Genomic DNA, 18862 nt, shown 5'->3' on the forward strand with positions numbered 1-18862 from the left:
GAGAGATGAGACAAATTCATCTCTATCTCTTTTTCATTGAAGCAAACAAAGCTCTTCATCTTTATTTGATGTTGTCGATCGTCTCCCTCCTTTACCAAGCTAAAGGTGGAGACAGTGGTGACCACCGTTGTCATCGCGTGATTTTGTAGTGAACCCCTAAGGTTTAAGAGGGGAAAAGTTAATTTTCAAAATTAAGGTTATAGGTAAAATGTGAGTTTTTAAAATCTGAAGAAAGAGAATGAGATAAAATTATATGTTTTTTAATATTATTGATAAAATAACAATTTTATCTTTAGCCCTAATAGAAAATTTTAACGATAGTTGGTCCATAAATGGGACTTTAGTTTTTCAAACTTTATGGGTGTGACTTTAGGAACACATTAGAATTTGGGTGGGAAATAGTAATTTGGCCCATATATATATATATATATATATATATATAAAAGATGATGCAATTTGCTTTTGAATCAAGAACTTTTAGACAGGACTAAAAGGGACACACAACATTATTCTGAGCAAATTTAAATAGGTCAAATTTTACAGTATCTTAAACTATTAGATAGGATCAAGGAAATTTACTAAAAGATTAGGGGTTAGATGGAGTAGTTGTATCATTCAAAAAAATGACACTACAAAGTTCTCCCTAACCAATTCAAAATTAAAAAAAAAAAAAATAGTACTAATGAAAACCTTGATGAAAGTATAAGAATTAGATTTAACAGACTACCAAGAATAAGTATTGATAATAAATAATACTATGTGTACTTACTTTGAATATACAAATATGTATACTTATGTGTGTCATCGTGTGATTGAATGTCATTTTATCCTTAATTCAAAATTATTCAATCATATAATAATATACATAAATGTATATCTAGTTGTATACTCAATATAAATATGCATAATTTTATTAATTGATAATACTCAAACTATATTTCCAAAATTAAAAATAAAAGAAACTTATGAACCTTAAATATTCTCATTTTACTCAATCCTTAGATCTAGTTTAAAAAGAACAAATATCTTAGGGATGTCTCCCATGAATTCTCAAATAACTAAATCCTTTGCAAATATTCCGAAACTAATTATGATAAAGAATTTTGAAATAAAGAAAGAAATATTAAAAAAAGAATTTTATTCTAAGAAAAGTAAATTAAAAAGAAGACCATTTTTTGAAACATTTAGTAAGAAAGAAGGATATCAAATTCAACAAAAATATTATAATTATCTAAAAGAAAATAGTAACCACAGATTCTTTTTTCAATGGTTTTATGATAAAAATACAATTAATGTACAAGAAACCCTGAAAACATTAAAAACCTCAAAAGATAAAGAAATTTAAAATTTAAAATCAATACATCACCCAATAAGTGAAATTTCTATATCATACAATAGAGTGGTTTTAATAAAAACACATTTTTAAGATAAAAAAGACTTAGAAGAAATAAGAGGAAATAATATAAAAAATATTATACAACAAAACAATTATACAAATCAATATTTAGAAACAATAAGATACCAATTAGATAAAAGTAAAGATGTTATCCAATGTCATAAATAAAAAATCAAAACCAATAAACCTTTATTTACCCAACATGAGATTTTAAAAAGTCTTTCAAATGATCTTTCAAACAAGGATGAATTTGTACAATAAATAGATAAAAAAACCTCAATCAATTAGAATTAGGAGTTTCAAACTCAAACCTAATTGCCCCTAACACTCCACAATTTGTCATGTCCAAAATAGTTTGCTTTATTGGTCAAACAGATACATCAAAAGAAATATATAATAACCAATCAAAATCATTAAAAATAATTCATAATAAATAAATAAGATAATTTTGAGAAAACTAAAAAAATGTATGACCCAAGAGAATCGACACCTGACATGGTTTTAGAAGAATCACTACTAATTCAATAAAAAAAAAAATACACAGCAAATTCCTCCTACAAATGAAATATAGATGAAATGTTTTATTGCAATATAATTACAATATTATAATGACTGACAATGATAAATATTGGAAAACATATCCTGGAAATCCTACGTTATCCCTGAAAATCAATCTCCATATCATATCCCAGATTGTTTGCTATCACATCCCTTAAGATCATATCTACATTGATGAGCAAATTATTTTTCTTCCATTCAAAGCATAATTCGATTGTACAAATATTATGTTACCAAATGTAGACTAGAATTTACAGTATATAAATCATAGCATGTAAAGACTGAAGGAATAAGAAATAGAAATACAGTACTTTTTTATTTACATTTTCCGAGCTTCTCTGGTCCACTATGATGAGTCAACTCTGCTCTCTCTGATTTTGGCAATAAACAATGTTACATGACAAAACTTAATACTTTAGATCAAGTTATAACCCATTTATTAATTATTGGATCTACTGGCTCAAAACAAACTGGCCAATGCAAAAGTTTATAATAAAGACATTGCCTCAAAACAACCTTTGTTTTAGTAAAAGACTTACGAAGGAATATGATTCTAGGAACACCTTTATCGGACTAATAAAACCTTTCGTGGTTAACAAAACTAACATTAAAACTAGTATTATGGGAAAAGATATAATTTTTTAATTTATTCATAAATCTATAAAACAAAGCATTAACATTCCCCAGGAATATTCAACCCACAAAAAAGGAAGGAAATAATATTGTCCAAAATAAAGAAAAACATATAAGATATCCCAAAGATAAACTAAAACAACATAAAATAAAATATCAACTCCAATAAAAGGAAATCTAATAAAAAATTTTAAATTTAAAAACTAAAATTAAAAATCAAATATGTTCAAACATACCAAATACTTTTTGGGAAAAAAGAAACATATAGTTGAAGTACCTTACGAAAAATATTTTGAAATACAAAAGCAAAACCAATCCAAATAAAAGCAGAAATAAAAGAACAATGTAAAAAATATATTAATGATTTGTTACAAAAGAAACTAATAAGGCCAAGTAAGTTCCCATGGAGTTGTTCAACTTTCTACATCCAAAAAAAATGTTGAGTTAGAAAGAGGAGTTTCAAAATTAGTAATAAATTACAAAACCCTTAAACAAAACTAAAATGGATTAGATATCCAATATCAAACAAAAGAGATTTATTGCAAAAATATATTCAACAAGATAGATTTAAAACTGCATTAACAATACCATTTGAACAATATGAATGAAATGTAATGTCTTAAAGGTTATAAAATGTCCTATCATAATTTCAAAGAATAATAAATGAAAGTTATAATCCTTATTTGAAATTTTTAATAGTATACATAGGTAATATTTCAAAGAATTCGTGAATAAATTCTTTGATCAAATAACAAATAAAAATAGTTACAAAGAGTTTTAGGAAATCTCAATTATATCGTGGATTTTTATCCCAAGTTAAATCAATTATATAAATGGTGAACCTTTTTATGATAAATTAAAGAAAAATTAAAAACCTTGGATCCATGTTCATACTAATATTACCAAAATAATAAAACAACAATTGTTCAATTGTCATGTCTTTACACAATATATCCGCAAGCATTCAAACTTGTTCAAACAAATGCTTCAAACATAGGCTATAAAGGAATTCTAAAACAAATAAAAGAAAGAAAAGAACAAATATCAATTGTTTGATGCATCGCAAATTTTCAAAGTGATTCGTTAAATCAAAAATTTCTTTTACAATTCGATTGTAAAGATGCAAAAAAATATTTTACAAAAATATGTTCAAAATATTACATTAAAACCAATTTTTGCTAATGACAGATAATTTTATATATGATTGATTTTGAAATTGAACACATCAAAAAAGAAGTTAATTCATTGTTTGATTTTCTCACAAGAGAATTTTTTTTAGGGGAGGTAACCAGGTCACCCAAAATATCATCTGTCAAAGGTATCATCTGTCTGAAATTCTCAAAATATCAAAACCCTCCCAAGAGAATGAAAAAAAAAACCAAAAACAAAAAGACAATGTGTTAACAAGCTCTTCCCCGAGCTCAAAAGAACAAAGAATTCAATCTTGGATTCAATCCTTTCCTACAAACTCCAGGAGTTGTCTTAGTCATTATTGGAACAAAAAGTAAAGGTAAAATGGAGAAAATGTCAAAAAGCATGTTGCAAGTGGTTTCTCCAAATCCAAATGCACTTTCAAAACTTCAGAAAAATTCAATTTAAATATTTGAAAACGGCAGCATAAATTGCTATTTTAAAAAATAAAAAAAAAAATTGAAGTTGCGATTATTATTTTTAAAACTCTAAGGTTTGAACAAAAATATTATGCTAAAGAAGCATTAGTTAATGTCTAGGTTATTGAAGGTGAATTTCAAAATGAAAATCCAAGAATTTTAATAAAAAGGAAATTTCAAAAGATTTTCATTTTGTTTCAAATGATTTAAGAGTAACACATGAGTTTTATGAGTTTATCCTAATAACTTCATATTTTTGTGAATTCAAATACTATTTAAGTAAAAACAATCCAATTTTTCATTACCCATTCTTGCCTACATGTCATGAAGATCCTCAATCATTTTTATTGGGGTAAGAAACTATCAAAACTCGAGATTTTTTGAAATGTTTGATCCTCCTTGCTATAATTATTAGGATTACTAATATGTTTATTTCAAACTTACTTTTCAAAATGCTCAATTCAATAGAAGAAATATTTTATTCAAGTTTATTTATTGGTTCATTCAATTGTAAAGATTATATGATCTCATATCAAAAATTTTCTAGAATCAGTCCAAGAGACCTTCTTCAATTTTTTAAATCAAACTTCAAATATTCTTTTAAAAAAATTCCAGTTCCTGCCAACTCTTCATTTCTCATCCATACTCTATCTATCAAAGATTTCTCTACGAGATTATACAGTCATCAAATCAAACACACAAATTCCTTGTTTAGCAAGAAAGCTCAAAGTCAAATGGTGGGATAAATATGATCGCACCCATATCACAGAAGAACAAGTCCAAACATGTTTATCCAATACCCCACAACTTGCAAATGCAATTACCCCTGAATTGCCAAATTCCTACAAAGGATGTTAATGATTTTATCATCTATTGCTGGAGCAAAATCAAAAGGGAACTTAAAGTTCCAACTAAGAAATTTGTTGTTTTTGTTACAAGATGACAAAGACAGGCGAAGCTCAAACAATCAATATTCAAACTCATTTGTCCATTGTGACTAAAGTAATGAAGTTGACTGTTTTGAGATCCTCTAATGTTTTCAAAGAATTCAATTCAGCCAATCATTATGTTAATTAGACAAACGTAGTTAGTAAATACATGTATTATTTATGTTTTCATATTATTCACATATTAAACATGTTTAAAAGAATTTTTAAACCTAAAATATATTAAACGTGTATTTTACGTCTTTCTCGTATTAAACGTAAATTATATACCGTATTTTACGTTTACCATATTTTTGAATTTTTGACAAAACTTAAAATACAAAGTTGTCCCTTCTATTTTCAATTATTTACGAAAATGTTATTACCATTTAAAAAAAAAAAAACCCAACAACATTTTTTTCTTAATTCTTAACCCTAATTTTGCGTTTTCCTCACCTGTGGCTTATGCAAAGATTCACTCTAATCTGAAGTCTAAAATACAAACTGATAAATTTGTTTGTTTTTCCTAATTAACTAGTATGTTACTTATTATACAAAGAATTTTAAATTATTTTATTGATTTTCAATAGGAGATTTATAAAAAGTACTAAAATTATTATGATATTGTTGTATTTTTAGAAACATATATTAACGATGTGTCATATTAAGCTCATATATATACGTTCCGTATTTTTTGTATATACAAATTTTAAGGGTTTTTTTTACAAAAGTATTTTTTATTATTCATCGTATTATACATGCATAATTCGTATACCCTTTTTTTCTCATTCTCTTATTTATTAACTAGCTTAGCAGGATAAATATGTTTTAAAACATATTTATTAATTAATATGATTTTACATAAATTATTTTATTAAACTTTTTACATTTGAATTAAATTTTATATTTATACATTTTCCTTGCTAAATCCCAAACGTGTATAAATCACTTTATCACATTAAACTTATCAGTTTCTGTGAAATTAGAAAGAAAAGCTAGCCAGCTTAGGCTTTTTTTGTTTAATATTTAAAAAAATTTTGGTGATTTGATGTGATTTTTAATACTTTCCAAAATGTCGGAGCTTTCCGATCTTTTAAAAGTAAATGCAATTAACTATTTTAAAGTTAGATAATTTATATCATCATTATTTTTTATAAGTATCAAATTGTTTTTATGTTAAATATTATGAATCTTTGTTTAAAATTAATTTGGCCTAAAATATATAAGTTGTTTTTATGTCATCATTAATAGTATGTTTGTTTTTTTTTTTAAATATTTAAATAATAATTTTGATGATTTGATATGATTTTATTATCATGGATTTTTAATCAAGGTTAACTTTTTTTAAATTAAATAATTTATATTATCATTATTTGTTATAAATATTAAATTGTTTTATATTAAATATTAAACGTTTTTATTTAAAATTAATGTAATTTAAAATAAGTTATTTTTATATTACCATAAGTAGTAAGTAATTTTTTTTAAAATATTTAAAAGTGGATTTTCGTGATATGATGTGAATTTTAACACTTCCCAATGTGTAGAGAGTTTTGACCTCTTAAGAGTAAATTAAATTAACTCTTTTTTAGTTAAATCATTTATGCCATCATTATTTGTTATAAGTATTAAGTTATTTCTATGTTAAATATTATAAGCCTTTGTTTAAAATTAATGTGATAAAAAATATATAATTTGTTTTTATGTATCATTAGTAGTAACATTGGGTTTTTTTTTTTTTGTAAGATTTAAAAGTGGATCAATTTTGGTGATATCATGTGGATTTTAATACTTTCTAAAGTGTCAAGGGCTTTCGAACCTCTTAAGAGTAAATAAAATTAACTCTTTTTTAAGTTAAATAATTTATGTCATTATTATTTGTTATAAGTATTAAGTGGGTTCTATGTTAATTATTACAAGTCTTTATAAGTTGTTTTTATGTTATCATTAGTAGTAAGCTTAGGCTTTTTTTAATATTTAAAAACGGATCAATTTTGGTTATATTACATGGATTTTAATTTTTAAAAGTGTCAAAACTTTCCAATCTTTTAAGAGTAAATGAAATTAACTCTTTTTAAGTTAAATAATTTATGTCATAATTATTTATTACAAGTATTAAGTCGTTTTTTTGGTTAAATATTATAAGTCTTTGTTTAAAATTAACGTGCTCTAAAATATTTAAGTTATTTTTATGTCATCATTAGTAGTAAGCTTGGGGTTTTTTTAATATTTAAAAGTAGATCGATTTTATTGATACTATGTAGATTTTAATACTTTCTAAAAGTGTTAGAGTTTTCCAATCTTTTAAGAGTAAATGAAATTAACTTTTTTTTAAGTTTAATAATTTATGTTATCATTATTTGTTTCAACTATTAAGTTGTTTCTATGTTAAATATTACAAGTCTTTGCTTAAAATTTATGTGCTCTAAAATATACAAGTTTTCGTCTATCATTTGTGGTAAGCTTGAGTTTTTTATAATATTTAAAAACGGCTCGATTTTGGTAATATCACATGGATCGTAATACTTTCCAAAGTATCAAGAGTTTTCTAACCTTTTAAGAGTAAATGAAAAAAATTTTTAAGTTTAATAATTTATGTAATCATTATTTGTTACAATTATTAAGTTGTTTCCTATGCTAAATATTACAAGTGTTTGTTTAAAATTAATGAGCTCTACAATATATAAGTTATTTTTATGTCATCATTAGTGATCTTAGGGTTTTTTTTTTTTTTTTCAATTTTTAAAGCCGCTTCAATTTTGGTAATATTATGTAAATTTTAATATTTTCAAAAGTATCAAGACTTCTTAAGAATAAATGAAGTTAACTCTTTTTAAATTAAATAATTTATGTCATAATTATTTGTTACAAGTATTAAGTTGTTTCTTTATTAAATATTATAAGTTTTTGTTTAAAATTAATGTGCTCTAAAATATATAAGTTGCTTTCATTTCATCATTAATTGTAAGTTTGTAGTTGTTTCAATATTTAAGGTAGATCGATTTTGATAATATTACGTGATTTTAATACTTTCCAAAATGTTAAAGTTTTTCGACCTTTTAAAAGTAAATAAAATAAATTATTTTTAAACTCAAAAATTTTTCTTCATAAATACAAAGTAAAGAAATTATTATTGAAAATATAGTATTGGTAATAAGTTGGTTTAATAATTTACAAACTTTTAAACTATTTAATTAATCCTCATTTACCCTAAAATACAAAGTGGAGTCTTATAAATCACCCATTTTAGATAGCATCACGGACTATTGTTGACCGTCCACCCACATTATTCATGCAGTTCCAACTATTGTCACACACTCTCAATTTGATTTTGCCCTAAACATTTTCAAGCAATATAACCATTGACATACTTTCGGTTAGTACAAAGTCATATCCTTAACATTCTAAAGTGATATAAAACGTCATATCTTGATACTCTTCGTAACAATAAAGTCAAGACATTATCTGTATTTGACACATTCTTTATCTCAATTTTGCTTTTATATTTTATAACTCAAAATGTATTTTAACCGTTTAAAAACTTAATAATATATTTAACCAGTGGGATAGTACAAAGTGAAATATTTGGAGTTTAAAAGTGAAAAAATTATTCAATGTTGTTGGCATACAACATTACAAAATGATTAATGTTGGTAATATGTCGGGTTAACCTAGTGAATTATGACTACACAAATGCTTCCATTATTGTTTACAAAATCATTTTTCGCACACAAAATCAATGGTAAACTTCCACTCAATGTCAATCACAACCTAACCCAATCAAAAATTTAATTGTTAATCTTCCCCTCAATTATTAATGTAGAGGCAATACTACGGCCTAAAAGTAAGCTTAATTGTTACTTGAATCCCATATGGTCCCTTTACATATAAAATCCCGGTTGAAAAAACAGTTGATTTGTACTTAGTTTACTTCCAACAACCAGCCACACTTAAAAAGGTGAAATGATTCCTTGTGAAGTAGGAAAAGAATGTGGATGTTAAAGGAATTATTGATTGTAACTTTCTGAAGTGCAGGCATGGGCAAAGTTTGTTCTTATCCGCTTGTATTTATATTGTGTAGGTCCATTTTGCAAGTGGCCTATCTTCCTGTTTCAAATGCCATTAACATTACCAGATGAGGTATCCAGATTGATGCCTTGCCCCATCGTAAACATAAAATAAGATTTATGGATATTCTGCAAAGTCGAATAAGAACAACAATGCAGATGATCATGCTAGGTAAAACAAGTGAGATGTCAAGCAGAAATTATTGATGAAACAAAAACATATTTAGAGATTATGTGTACTTACAAATAAGTTCATGTGTATATATTTATAACTACATGCAAATATAAACTGTAAAGACAAGAAATTAATGCTTCTAAACTTCAACAGCAATACTGAGGAAACCCTTTTCTCAGTACGGCAATGAAAGCAACCTAGACTTGGAAAGACTCAAAAGTTCTGAGAAGAAACCCCAGTGTATACGGGTTTTAAACAAACATATTTAGTGACTAAATGTGAATGGGCGAAGCCTCAGTCGAGCTGCCAGAGCAGAACTGTGTTAATTGTAACCTTTCTCCAATCACCTCCCTTTGTATTAGAGTTCAGGATTAACTGCAGGTCCATGCAAGGTCAGATTTATTCTTCATGCATACCACATCGATCCATCCTGCTTTGGCAGAGGATCCATGGGGAAATCAGCTGGTGCAATGTTGAATGGTGAGCTAAAACTGAAGTCAGCAATATTATTGCCTGGATTGGTGTCATATGGAGAACCAAATGATTTAATCTGATCAAAACGAATATCGGCTGGGGAGAAAATGGAGTTGTTAACTGGCAAGTTCGGCAGCTCAGGTATGTTGCCTCCCATCATACCCACTTGGCTGTAGAAGCTATCATCCATCTGAAATTGAAATTTCTGCTGATGTTGATGCTGAGGCTGTGTTTGAGCATCAATAACATTAAGCCCCACCGGTACATTAAGACCCCCAGTATTCAAGCTTTTGTTCTGCTGATGATTAGTATCATAGGAAGACATCAGATCAGAAATCATTTTTTGCCCATCATCTGTGATTCGAAGTCCTGATACATTAAATTGTGAATGAGTCTGGTTCACCAGTTGAGTCGGCAGCTTCTGTTGAGGTGGTTGAGGTGGCTGAGTAACAGGTAAAGAGAACACAGAAGGTTTGTCATTGCTCATTTGAAAATCTGTCACTCCAAACCCTTGAGAAGAATTGCCGCGATATGGGCAATTCATCTGGTGGTTGTTCCTCAAAGACCTGTCAAGGAATCCAAACCTGTAGTCACTATTTGGGCACCCTGGGTACTCACAGGTATACCTCTTCTGATCCATCATCATGTAAGGCATATCGGCCAGCTGCTTCCTCTTCGGATAGAAATCTGAATTGGTTTCCACAAGCTCTCCCTTAATTTGAGGAGCCAAAGGTTGTGTCAGCATAAGCCTATCCCTCAGTCCCACTGTCCCAATATTGAGGAGATTCACATCACGAGGCTTCACCTCCTCCACTTCAACATTTCGATCATCATCTACCCTCCCTTCAACATCATAGTCACTGGTATCGCTGATAACAAAAGACCCACTCCCACCAGCAGATGCAGGAAGGCAGCTATCAGGATAAAGTTTTCGTGACAACACCTCCTCTTGATTAATTATTGCCAACCAAGTAGCGCTCTCCTTGGCAGTCATCTTATCCTGCAAGCACTTAGATTGACGAACAAGCTTTCTGATCTTAGCAATATCTGGTGACATGTGCTTGATGACTGCTGTGAGAACACTCACTTTCCAGGCCTTCTTCAGATCATGGGGCTTCTTGTATGGGGGAGGACCCTGATCCTTTGGAAGACCCAACTGAGGCCACCACTCTTCATTTCCACTCGGCCACCAGGGTGGTGCAACACCTTTCTCTAATGGAAATCGCCGTTGGGGCGGATCACAGTGCTGCATAAGAGCAGACAAGAGAGATCCAAGTGTAGTGTCTTGAAGCTCCTGTAAGGTGTGAGGGGTAGACACAGCTGCACCACAGTCTTCATTCTTTCCAGGGATAGCATGATCAACCTGGTATTTGGCAATTGCAGCAGGCCCATTCCGATCAAACCTGACTTTTTCCTTCCACCAAGCTCGAAGGTTATCAGAGGCTCCACTCACCGGCTTTCCCTTCTCAGGGATGATTCCATACACAAAACCCTGAGCCTTGCAAACTTCCATCATTTTCAGCATATATTTCAGGATACCATCCTGTGCTCGCGACATCTTCTTCCTTCGAGCTTGCTCCTGAGATTGACGCTGCTTTGCACTGTCTACTTCTTCCTTACCCTTATTCTGCTGCTCTTTAAGCCGCTTCAAGAGCATTCGGTCCCTCCACATCCTCTTCTCCAGCTCTTCAACATCCATTTCTTCATCACTATAGTCCTCAGCAGTTGCCTCTACTTCATGCTCCGAAGCTGTCTGTCCTTCACAGGGAGGAGCTGAGAGGAAATCGAGGTTTCCGCAAAATCCCAAATTTTCAAAGATTCCCATCACCACAGAGAACAAAAATAAAAACCGCCCACAGATCTTTTGTATCAAAAACTTTCTCTTTGAAATAAATAACTTCCCAAATCAGGCCGCCACTGATGCAAAAATTAGATCAAATGAGAACACCTGAGATGAACAAAAGGAAATCCCAATTATAAACCCAGTACACTGAATCAGCAAAATCTACAATAACTCCAATTAAGTGAGATATAAACTCCCATAAAAGTCATAAATTTAACGAGTGCAAGAAATTATATCATTAATGTAAGACAGAGGCCTTTCAACGATACAAACAACTAGCAAGTACAAACACAAACACAACAACAAACTCACAAAAGCCTAGCATAAAAATGAACAAATATTAGCCTCAAGAAAGTACAAATCAACACACTTATCGTCACTATCCAACTTAATAATAATAAACCAAACAATAGCACAAAATAAACTAAAGCAAAACAAAGACATAACCAAAAAATTGAAAAAACTATACGCAAGAGAATAACCAGAAGCCAGATCTGCCTGCAGTGACTCAAACAAGATATAGAAAACATAAACAGAGAGGAAGAAATAATAAGGTTTAGCTTTAAAAACAAGCTTACAGAGAGATTCTCCTATAATTGAGCAAGAAATATATCAAAGTAACTTTTTCACTATAAAAATCCGCAAATATGAAGTTAGAACAACTCGAACGAGGTCTTAACAGGATATAAACGATCTTAAAATCATACAACAAAACAAAAACTTGATACACCCAACAGGGTAACATCAAAGAGAGAGAGAGAGAGGCTTCCCATGAATTTCAATGAATCAAAAAACCAAAACTTTACCGTTTCTACCCAGTGAAACCAAAAACAAAACACAACCCGCAAAATCATTTCATGTACTAATCTCGTTTAACCACTTCAAAAAAAAAAAAACAAGAGACGACAACACCAGTAGGCAAAAAAAAAAAGACAAATGAATGAATATAGTACAAATGGTGTACCAACAAACTTAAGAATGCTCTAAGCCATGTAAAGTTTGTGTTATGATGCTGACTCTGAGACTCAGACTGGTTAAAGAGAAAGAGATAACAGTTTTGTTTCAGCTTTTATGGTGTTGGTGTTGTAATAGAGAGAGAGAGAGAGAGAGAGAGAGAGAGGAGAAAAGGCTCAGTTTACAACAAGGGTAAGGGATAAGAACAGTAAATTTTTCAGTTTATTGTTCATTTATATATATTTTTTTTTTTAATTTTTTGATTAAATAATTAACCATGGTCAGGTCTTGTTTTGACTGCGGTTAAGTACTGGGCTTGCATCTTGGATATGGAGAGAGAAGGTCATCTGTTTACTGCAGGGGTTTTATGACGTGTTAAATATCGTCGTCAATTTCGGTCTATAACAAATTTAGATTACACGTGTCACAAATATAGTGGCCATAATTATGGTTTAGTTTAATTAAGTATGAAATTAAAATTACTTGTGTCTTATACCCTAAACTAATTTCCATATAAAACCATAGAATTTTATAAATCTACAAGTATTTTAATCTATAGGAAAAGGTTTATGGTTGGTAATTATTAATATTTGGAAATTTTTTTAATAATTTTCCTTTTTAATTAAATCTACCGTTACAAACAAAATTATGGTACAAAAAGAGTTTAATCCTATATTTAATTTTTAAATAAATCAAGGATTTATAACTAATTCTTCTTAATATGTATTTAAGGGATAATTAATTTTAATTTAATACAATAACCTTATTTAGGAAATTTCATATAAGGTTATTAATAAATAAATTTATTGAAAGACAATGTTTAAACTAAAAAGAGATTTGATATTACATCTGTAAAAACTTTATTGAAAATTAATTATAAACTTCAATTAAAAATTCTATAAACTTAGTAAGCGTGGAAGAATACAGCTTTGACACGTGTTGAGTGTAAGGTAAGGATCAGTGGGAGAATAACAACATATAACTGCCCACAAAATATAATAAGGGTTGCAGAAACAGAACGGCGGGCCGACGTGCAAAGTGGCGCCCTGAATGGAAGCCTAGCTTCGTGGAAGGAGGTCAATTTCACTATTTTATTCGTATGATATTACGGTTTTGCCCTTGAGGCCTGTTTGATTTCCTAGTAAGCCTTTGCGGCTGTATGTAAAAATTGCAGGAGCATCTAATCTTATAACTTTTGGGGGTGTGTTTGTTAGTTTCTAAGAAGTGATAAAGTATTTAACTTTTAATACTTAATTTAAAATATTTTTAAAAGATTAATAAATTATTAAAAATATTAGTTTATTATTTTTATATTTTTGAACCCTTCGCATGTTCACCCCACCATCACAACACTACAACTACTTCCACCATCTTTTTCATTTTTAATAATTAATTTTTATATATAATTAGAGAGATTAATAGTAAAATATTATTAAAAATATCTTAGTACAAGGTTCAACGAATCATTCTTTATAAACAGTTTAATTATTATTATTATTATTATATATGACTAATAAAATAAAAGAAAAGAAAAGAAAAGGACAAATAATGGAATCTTATTTTCAAGAGTTAATTTATGTTTATATTTTCTCTTTTTATTGTGTATTTTCTCTTCTAGACTTTTTGGCTTTGGCACTCAACTTGGTTGAATAAATGGTGGCTTTTGTATTGTACCTTTGAAATGCATCAATAGCATTTCTAGATCTTCCCAATCAATTTTAAGAATTATTTAATTCGAATATATGCAAAGTCAAATACATGGCTTAATAATAACGTGATTTACATTTTATTCTTATATTAATTAAATAAATTTTACAATTACTAATTTAGCCTTGCGTGCCGGGGAAAATTTCCGTCAATGTTTTTTATATAATTTTTTTCTTTTAACCAGAGAGTCGTGTCTAATTTGATTAGATGAGTAAATCCTAGAATACAGTAATATAAAATTTTGAATATTTTCATCAATTTTGTTAACTTTTGAGATCTTATATAAAATTATTCTATTAAGTTAAAAAAATAAAATTTGTTTTTTTTCTTTTTTTTTTCTGATGAAAATGGGAAAACACTTTGGTAATTGTATTTGAAAGATTTATTTTTTCTAAATAAATAAAAAAAATTCTAATTATTAGATATATAACACTAAAATTTAATAAAATGATAGAATATTAAAATTTTTTACGTTTATAAAATCTTAACTTACTTAATAATAATAATATAAGTTTAATTATTGTATCTACAATTTATTCATCTAGTTAATATAAATAGGTCTTTGATTATCAAAAAAAAATTAATAAATGCATATAAAAAATTTGAAAAAAAAAAAAAGGGAAAACCCCATGTTTCTTATTTAAAGGTGAAGAGAGGCCAGGTTAAAAAGGTACAAACACATCCTAAATTAACACGTAATTGTGAAAGTGATAAGATCGTCAAAGCGAGTGGACTTTCAGTTAATTAGTGTGTTCGAGTAAGCATTGAAATTGATTCAAGGAAAGAAAGAAGAAAGAGTGGGGCATTATGATTACGATTTGAAGTCCATTTGACGCACGTGGGTATTTAAATTTTAATCTTTTACTTCCTTTTCCAACTTTGTAATTGTCTAAATGGGGACCAACAAAATATTATTCCTTCAAAATCTTTAACTTTTGTAATGGTAGCAGTTCACGTGGTTAATTTTTAACTGTTATTTCCACTTAGAGATGGCACTAGGAGTGGCTGAGTATAGAGGTACATTCAGACCAAATTTATTGAATCCAAACATCTCTTGATTTGGATAAAAAATTGTTTAATTTGAGTTCGATTTAAATTTATCAAATCAAAATTAAGTTTGATTTGAATAAAAAATAGTTTAGTTCAATTCAATTCAAGTCGACTCGATTTTTTAACTTAAATCAATCGTTAGAATTCATAACTCAATTCGATTCAAATTAATGGTTTGAATTGACGGTTCGAATGTATAACTCAGAGTCGTAACTCGAGTTCGTAGTTTATTGACAAAACAACATCATTTTATCTAAATAATATTCAAATTTTTGATTTTGAGCTCAACCGAACCACAAATTTAAACTATCAATTTAAACTAATAAATTCAAACTAAATCGAATTATGATTTAAACTAATTTATTTAAGCCTTAAATTCAATTTAAATTTAAGTCAAACAGAATTGAATTTTCTTGGCTCAAGTTCGATTCGAATTAAAAAAAAAAGTCAAATCTTTGGTTTGAATTTAAATTGGACCGAATTAATTTTAAAATTGAGTTAGATTGGAGCATATCCAAGTCTAGTAGAGTCGAATATTCTATTCAACATCCCCATCTTTACAATATATTTCAATCCCAATTCTCAATATGTCTTCATTCTAGGGATAACAATAATTCCTAACCCTCCCCCCATGAGGACGACATAGACTCAAAAATCTTAAATTTGAGTCAACATTATCACATCTAATTTCAACTACAAATATGTATATTAGTAAAAATAAAGGGAAAACATTAACCCATTAAATAAGGAAATGGCAGTAAAGATGGGCCAGTCTTCTGTTGGCACCCCACTATCACATGTCTAGACCAGGCACAACCATAACAAGTGTGCCCAGGATCAAAACAACAGCATATGTGAAATGTACTCCTAACGATAGAGTATCCTTTTTAAAAGCAATGGATCAACAACTAGCAGTAGCTTGCTTGCTCCTTGGCTTGTGATAGATATCCCTTACCCAAAGTACTTTATGCATTAGTTGGTACTTCTTTCATGTCGGCTTTTTTTTTTTTTTAATTCTTGTATTTATCTTATCTTGAATGTAATAAATTAGAAAATTATTATTTAAATTTAATTTTAAATATAACTGCTAATATTATAACATTTTTCTTAATATTATAAATATATATAATCAATCAAGAGAAATTGGGAGACAAGTTAAAAAAAAAAAAAAAAAGGTAATCTTCATCTTAAGTTAAGTGAAACTCTTGTAAGAGTCATTTCCAGTACACTTATTTGTGATCTCTAAATTCACTTTATCTGGGCACTTTACTAAATTCATTAATATCAAAAACGTGAAAGTCTAGTCTTGAGCAATGGATCAAGCCATGATTAAAAACCACCACGTGTCCAGCTCTATCTTTTTGCATTTATTGTATGAAAAGATTATACGTATACACAACTCTGACTAACTTATTCATATAAATTAATATATTAATATAAGATTAACTTATTTATATAACTTATCCATATAAATTGATATATTAGTATATCAGCATATCGTCAACATCAATCAAACCCCTTCTTCCCACGTCTTCTAGAAGATAGACAAATTCCTTTAATGTGTTGCTCTTAGGCAGAGCATGCCTTCTGTAACTTTCCATGGAACAGTATCAAGGAAAACCTTAGACAATCATGCTCTTGTATGCATATTAACACATCCTACTAGGGACTCGCACCATGAAGAGGTTAAAACTCATGACTCTTGACTGTGAATCAGATCACAACATAAAAGGGTAGCAAAAGTATAAAAATAAAATTTTTGTTCACTTGAAATCTTAACCAAGATAAGAATACTAGGACATAATATGCATAACATGCCATATAAGAAAGGGAGTTTGGATTTACTTACTCTTGTTTGGAGGCTCCTTTACTACAACTTGTAATAAGAATATCTTTCACTTTCTAACCAAAAATATGATGGCACGAAGAAGTCTACATAGAGCAACCAAATGTGAATATGCAAAAAAGGAACTCAAACATTGCTAGAATGTTTTAAGATGATTGTGAATATTGGAAGAGTTTTGGTATCTTGATTGTTGAATCTTAATGTTTTGATGATGAAAAAAATCTAAATTTAATTTATTAATATGTCCAAAGAATATTGAAATATGTTACAAATGGACAAAATATGAAATTTGTAGATAAATCTAGATCAAAAAAATATTAGATAAAAATCGATAGCCTATGACCAAACTGAGATCAAACCGTGCATCAACCATTCAACTTCTGGAAATAAAATGATATCGTCCAACCATGTCCCAAAATAAATATTCATGCTCTTTAAATATAAATTTAGTTAACCCAAATCAACTAAATTATAAATTTTTTTTTTCTTTAAGCATTAAATGTCCCAGGGAAGATTTGATAATTGGCCCACCCATGACCTCTTTCCTCACTTTTTCTTGCCAAGTGTCATCTCCAACAAATTGCTTGTCATCATGTATCCAAGAAAGTTTTTTCTTCTAATTTCATTAAATGTCTCAGTTGGGACATTTGAAAACTATCCCAGTCATGACATTTTTCTCTGAATTGTTAATAGACTTATCTAATTCGTCACCGTCATGTGTCAAAATATTTATTATCCCAATTGGACTATTCTGAAAATTATCCCAGCCGTGACATTTTCATCTGAAATGCTATCAAACTTATCCAATGCGTCATTGACATGTGTCAAAATATTTTATTGCGTTGTTGGACCATTCTGAAAATTATCCTAACCGTAACGGAGAATCCAGTATAAGTGCGACAGGTGTAAAGTTTGTTGCTCCCGTGCAATTTTTTTTTAAAGCTTTCCAATCATGCCATTCTTAAAATTAAACTTATACTTCAACCGTGCGCAACCCGGCATATACATGTTTAAGCTTCTGGATTGTTTTTTAAATGCAGAAATAATGCAAGCCACCCGTGACACGATTTTACCACCCATGCTGAAATTATTCGTTGAAGCATTTAAATTTATCCGTTGAGCTCTGATCGAGTCCTTTTTCTTCGTCGAATTTTTTCAGAAGACTGTCAACGGGAACTCAACCCAACATAACCAAATATAACTCTATAAATTTGGTTTCAAATTGAAGAGCAGGGTGATGAGAAAAAGGGAGAAGAAAAATCAAAGGAAGCAAAAAAAAAAAAAAAAGGAAAAGCTGAAAACATTTTACTTTGATTTCTTTGAAACTCTTCGTGAGCTTAAAACTTTTATTCTTTGAGAGTTTTGTTCACTTTAAAACTTATTCATATCTTGTAAGCAAATATTGTGGGTGCAATCTCGTATCAACTAGTGTAGTGGGCGAAATCCCGAATATACTACCTGTAGAAAATTCTTTAAGTGATAGTGAAAATCTAAGACGGTTTATTTGGAGAAGTGGAGGACATAGAGCTTGCAAGAAAAAACTTCGAACCACTTTAAATGAGGCAATTCTTGAACTCTATCTCCTTAAATAAGATAGATGTTATTATTGATATTTATTGTTAA

At 29.0% G+C, this 18862-nt stretch overlaps 1 protein-coding gene across 2 annotated transcripts; it reads right to left on the bottom strand.

Annotated features, from left to right (window-relative positions):
- Positions 1-9390: 9390 nt before the first annotated feature.
- LOC123193174 (ETHYLENE INSENSITIVE 3-like 1 protein) lies at positions 9391-12840 on the bottom strand. 2 transcript variants are annotated; one of them, XM_044605968.1, is made up of 2 exons: positions 12647-12840; positions 9391-11787 (listed from the first exon to the last, which is right to left on the bottom strand). In XM_044605968.1, exon 2 carries the CDS (start codon positions 11662-11664, stop codon positions 9772-9774), a length of 1893 nt encoding a protein of 630 aa, XP_044461903.1. In that variant the 5' UTR covers positions 11665-11787; positions 12647-12840; the 3' UTR covers positions 9391-9771. The 2 variants fall into 2 exon arrangements, with proteins under 2 accessions (XP_044461903.1, XP_044461904.1); XM_044605969.1 differs by lacking the exon at positions 12647-12840 and adding an exon at positions 12489-12513.
- Between the last annotated feature and the right edge of the window lie 6022 nt (positions 12841-18862).

This window comes from Mangifera indica, chromosome 12 (genome assembly GCF_011075055.1).
Source record: "Mangifera indica cultivar Alphonso chromosome 12, CATAS_Mindica_2.1, whole genome shotgun sequence".
NCBI classification, from domain to species: Eukaryota; Viridiplantae; Streptophyta; class Magnoliopsida; order Sapindales; family Anacardiaceae; genus Mangifera; species Mangifera indica.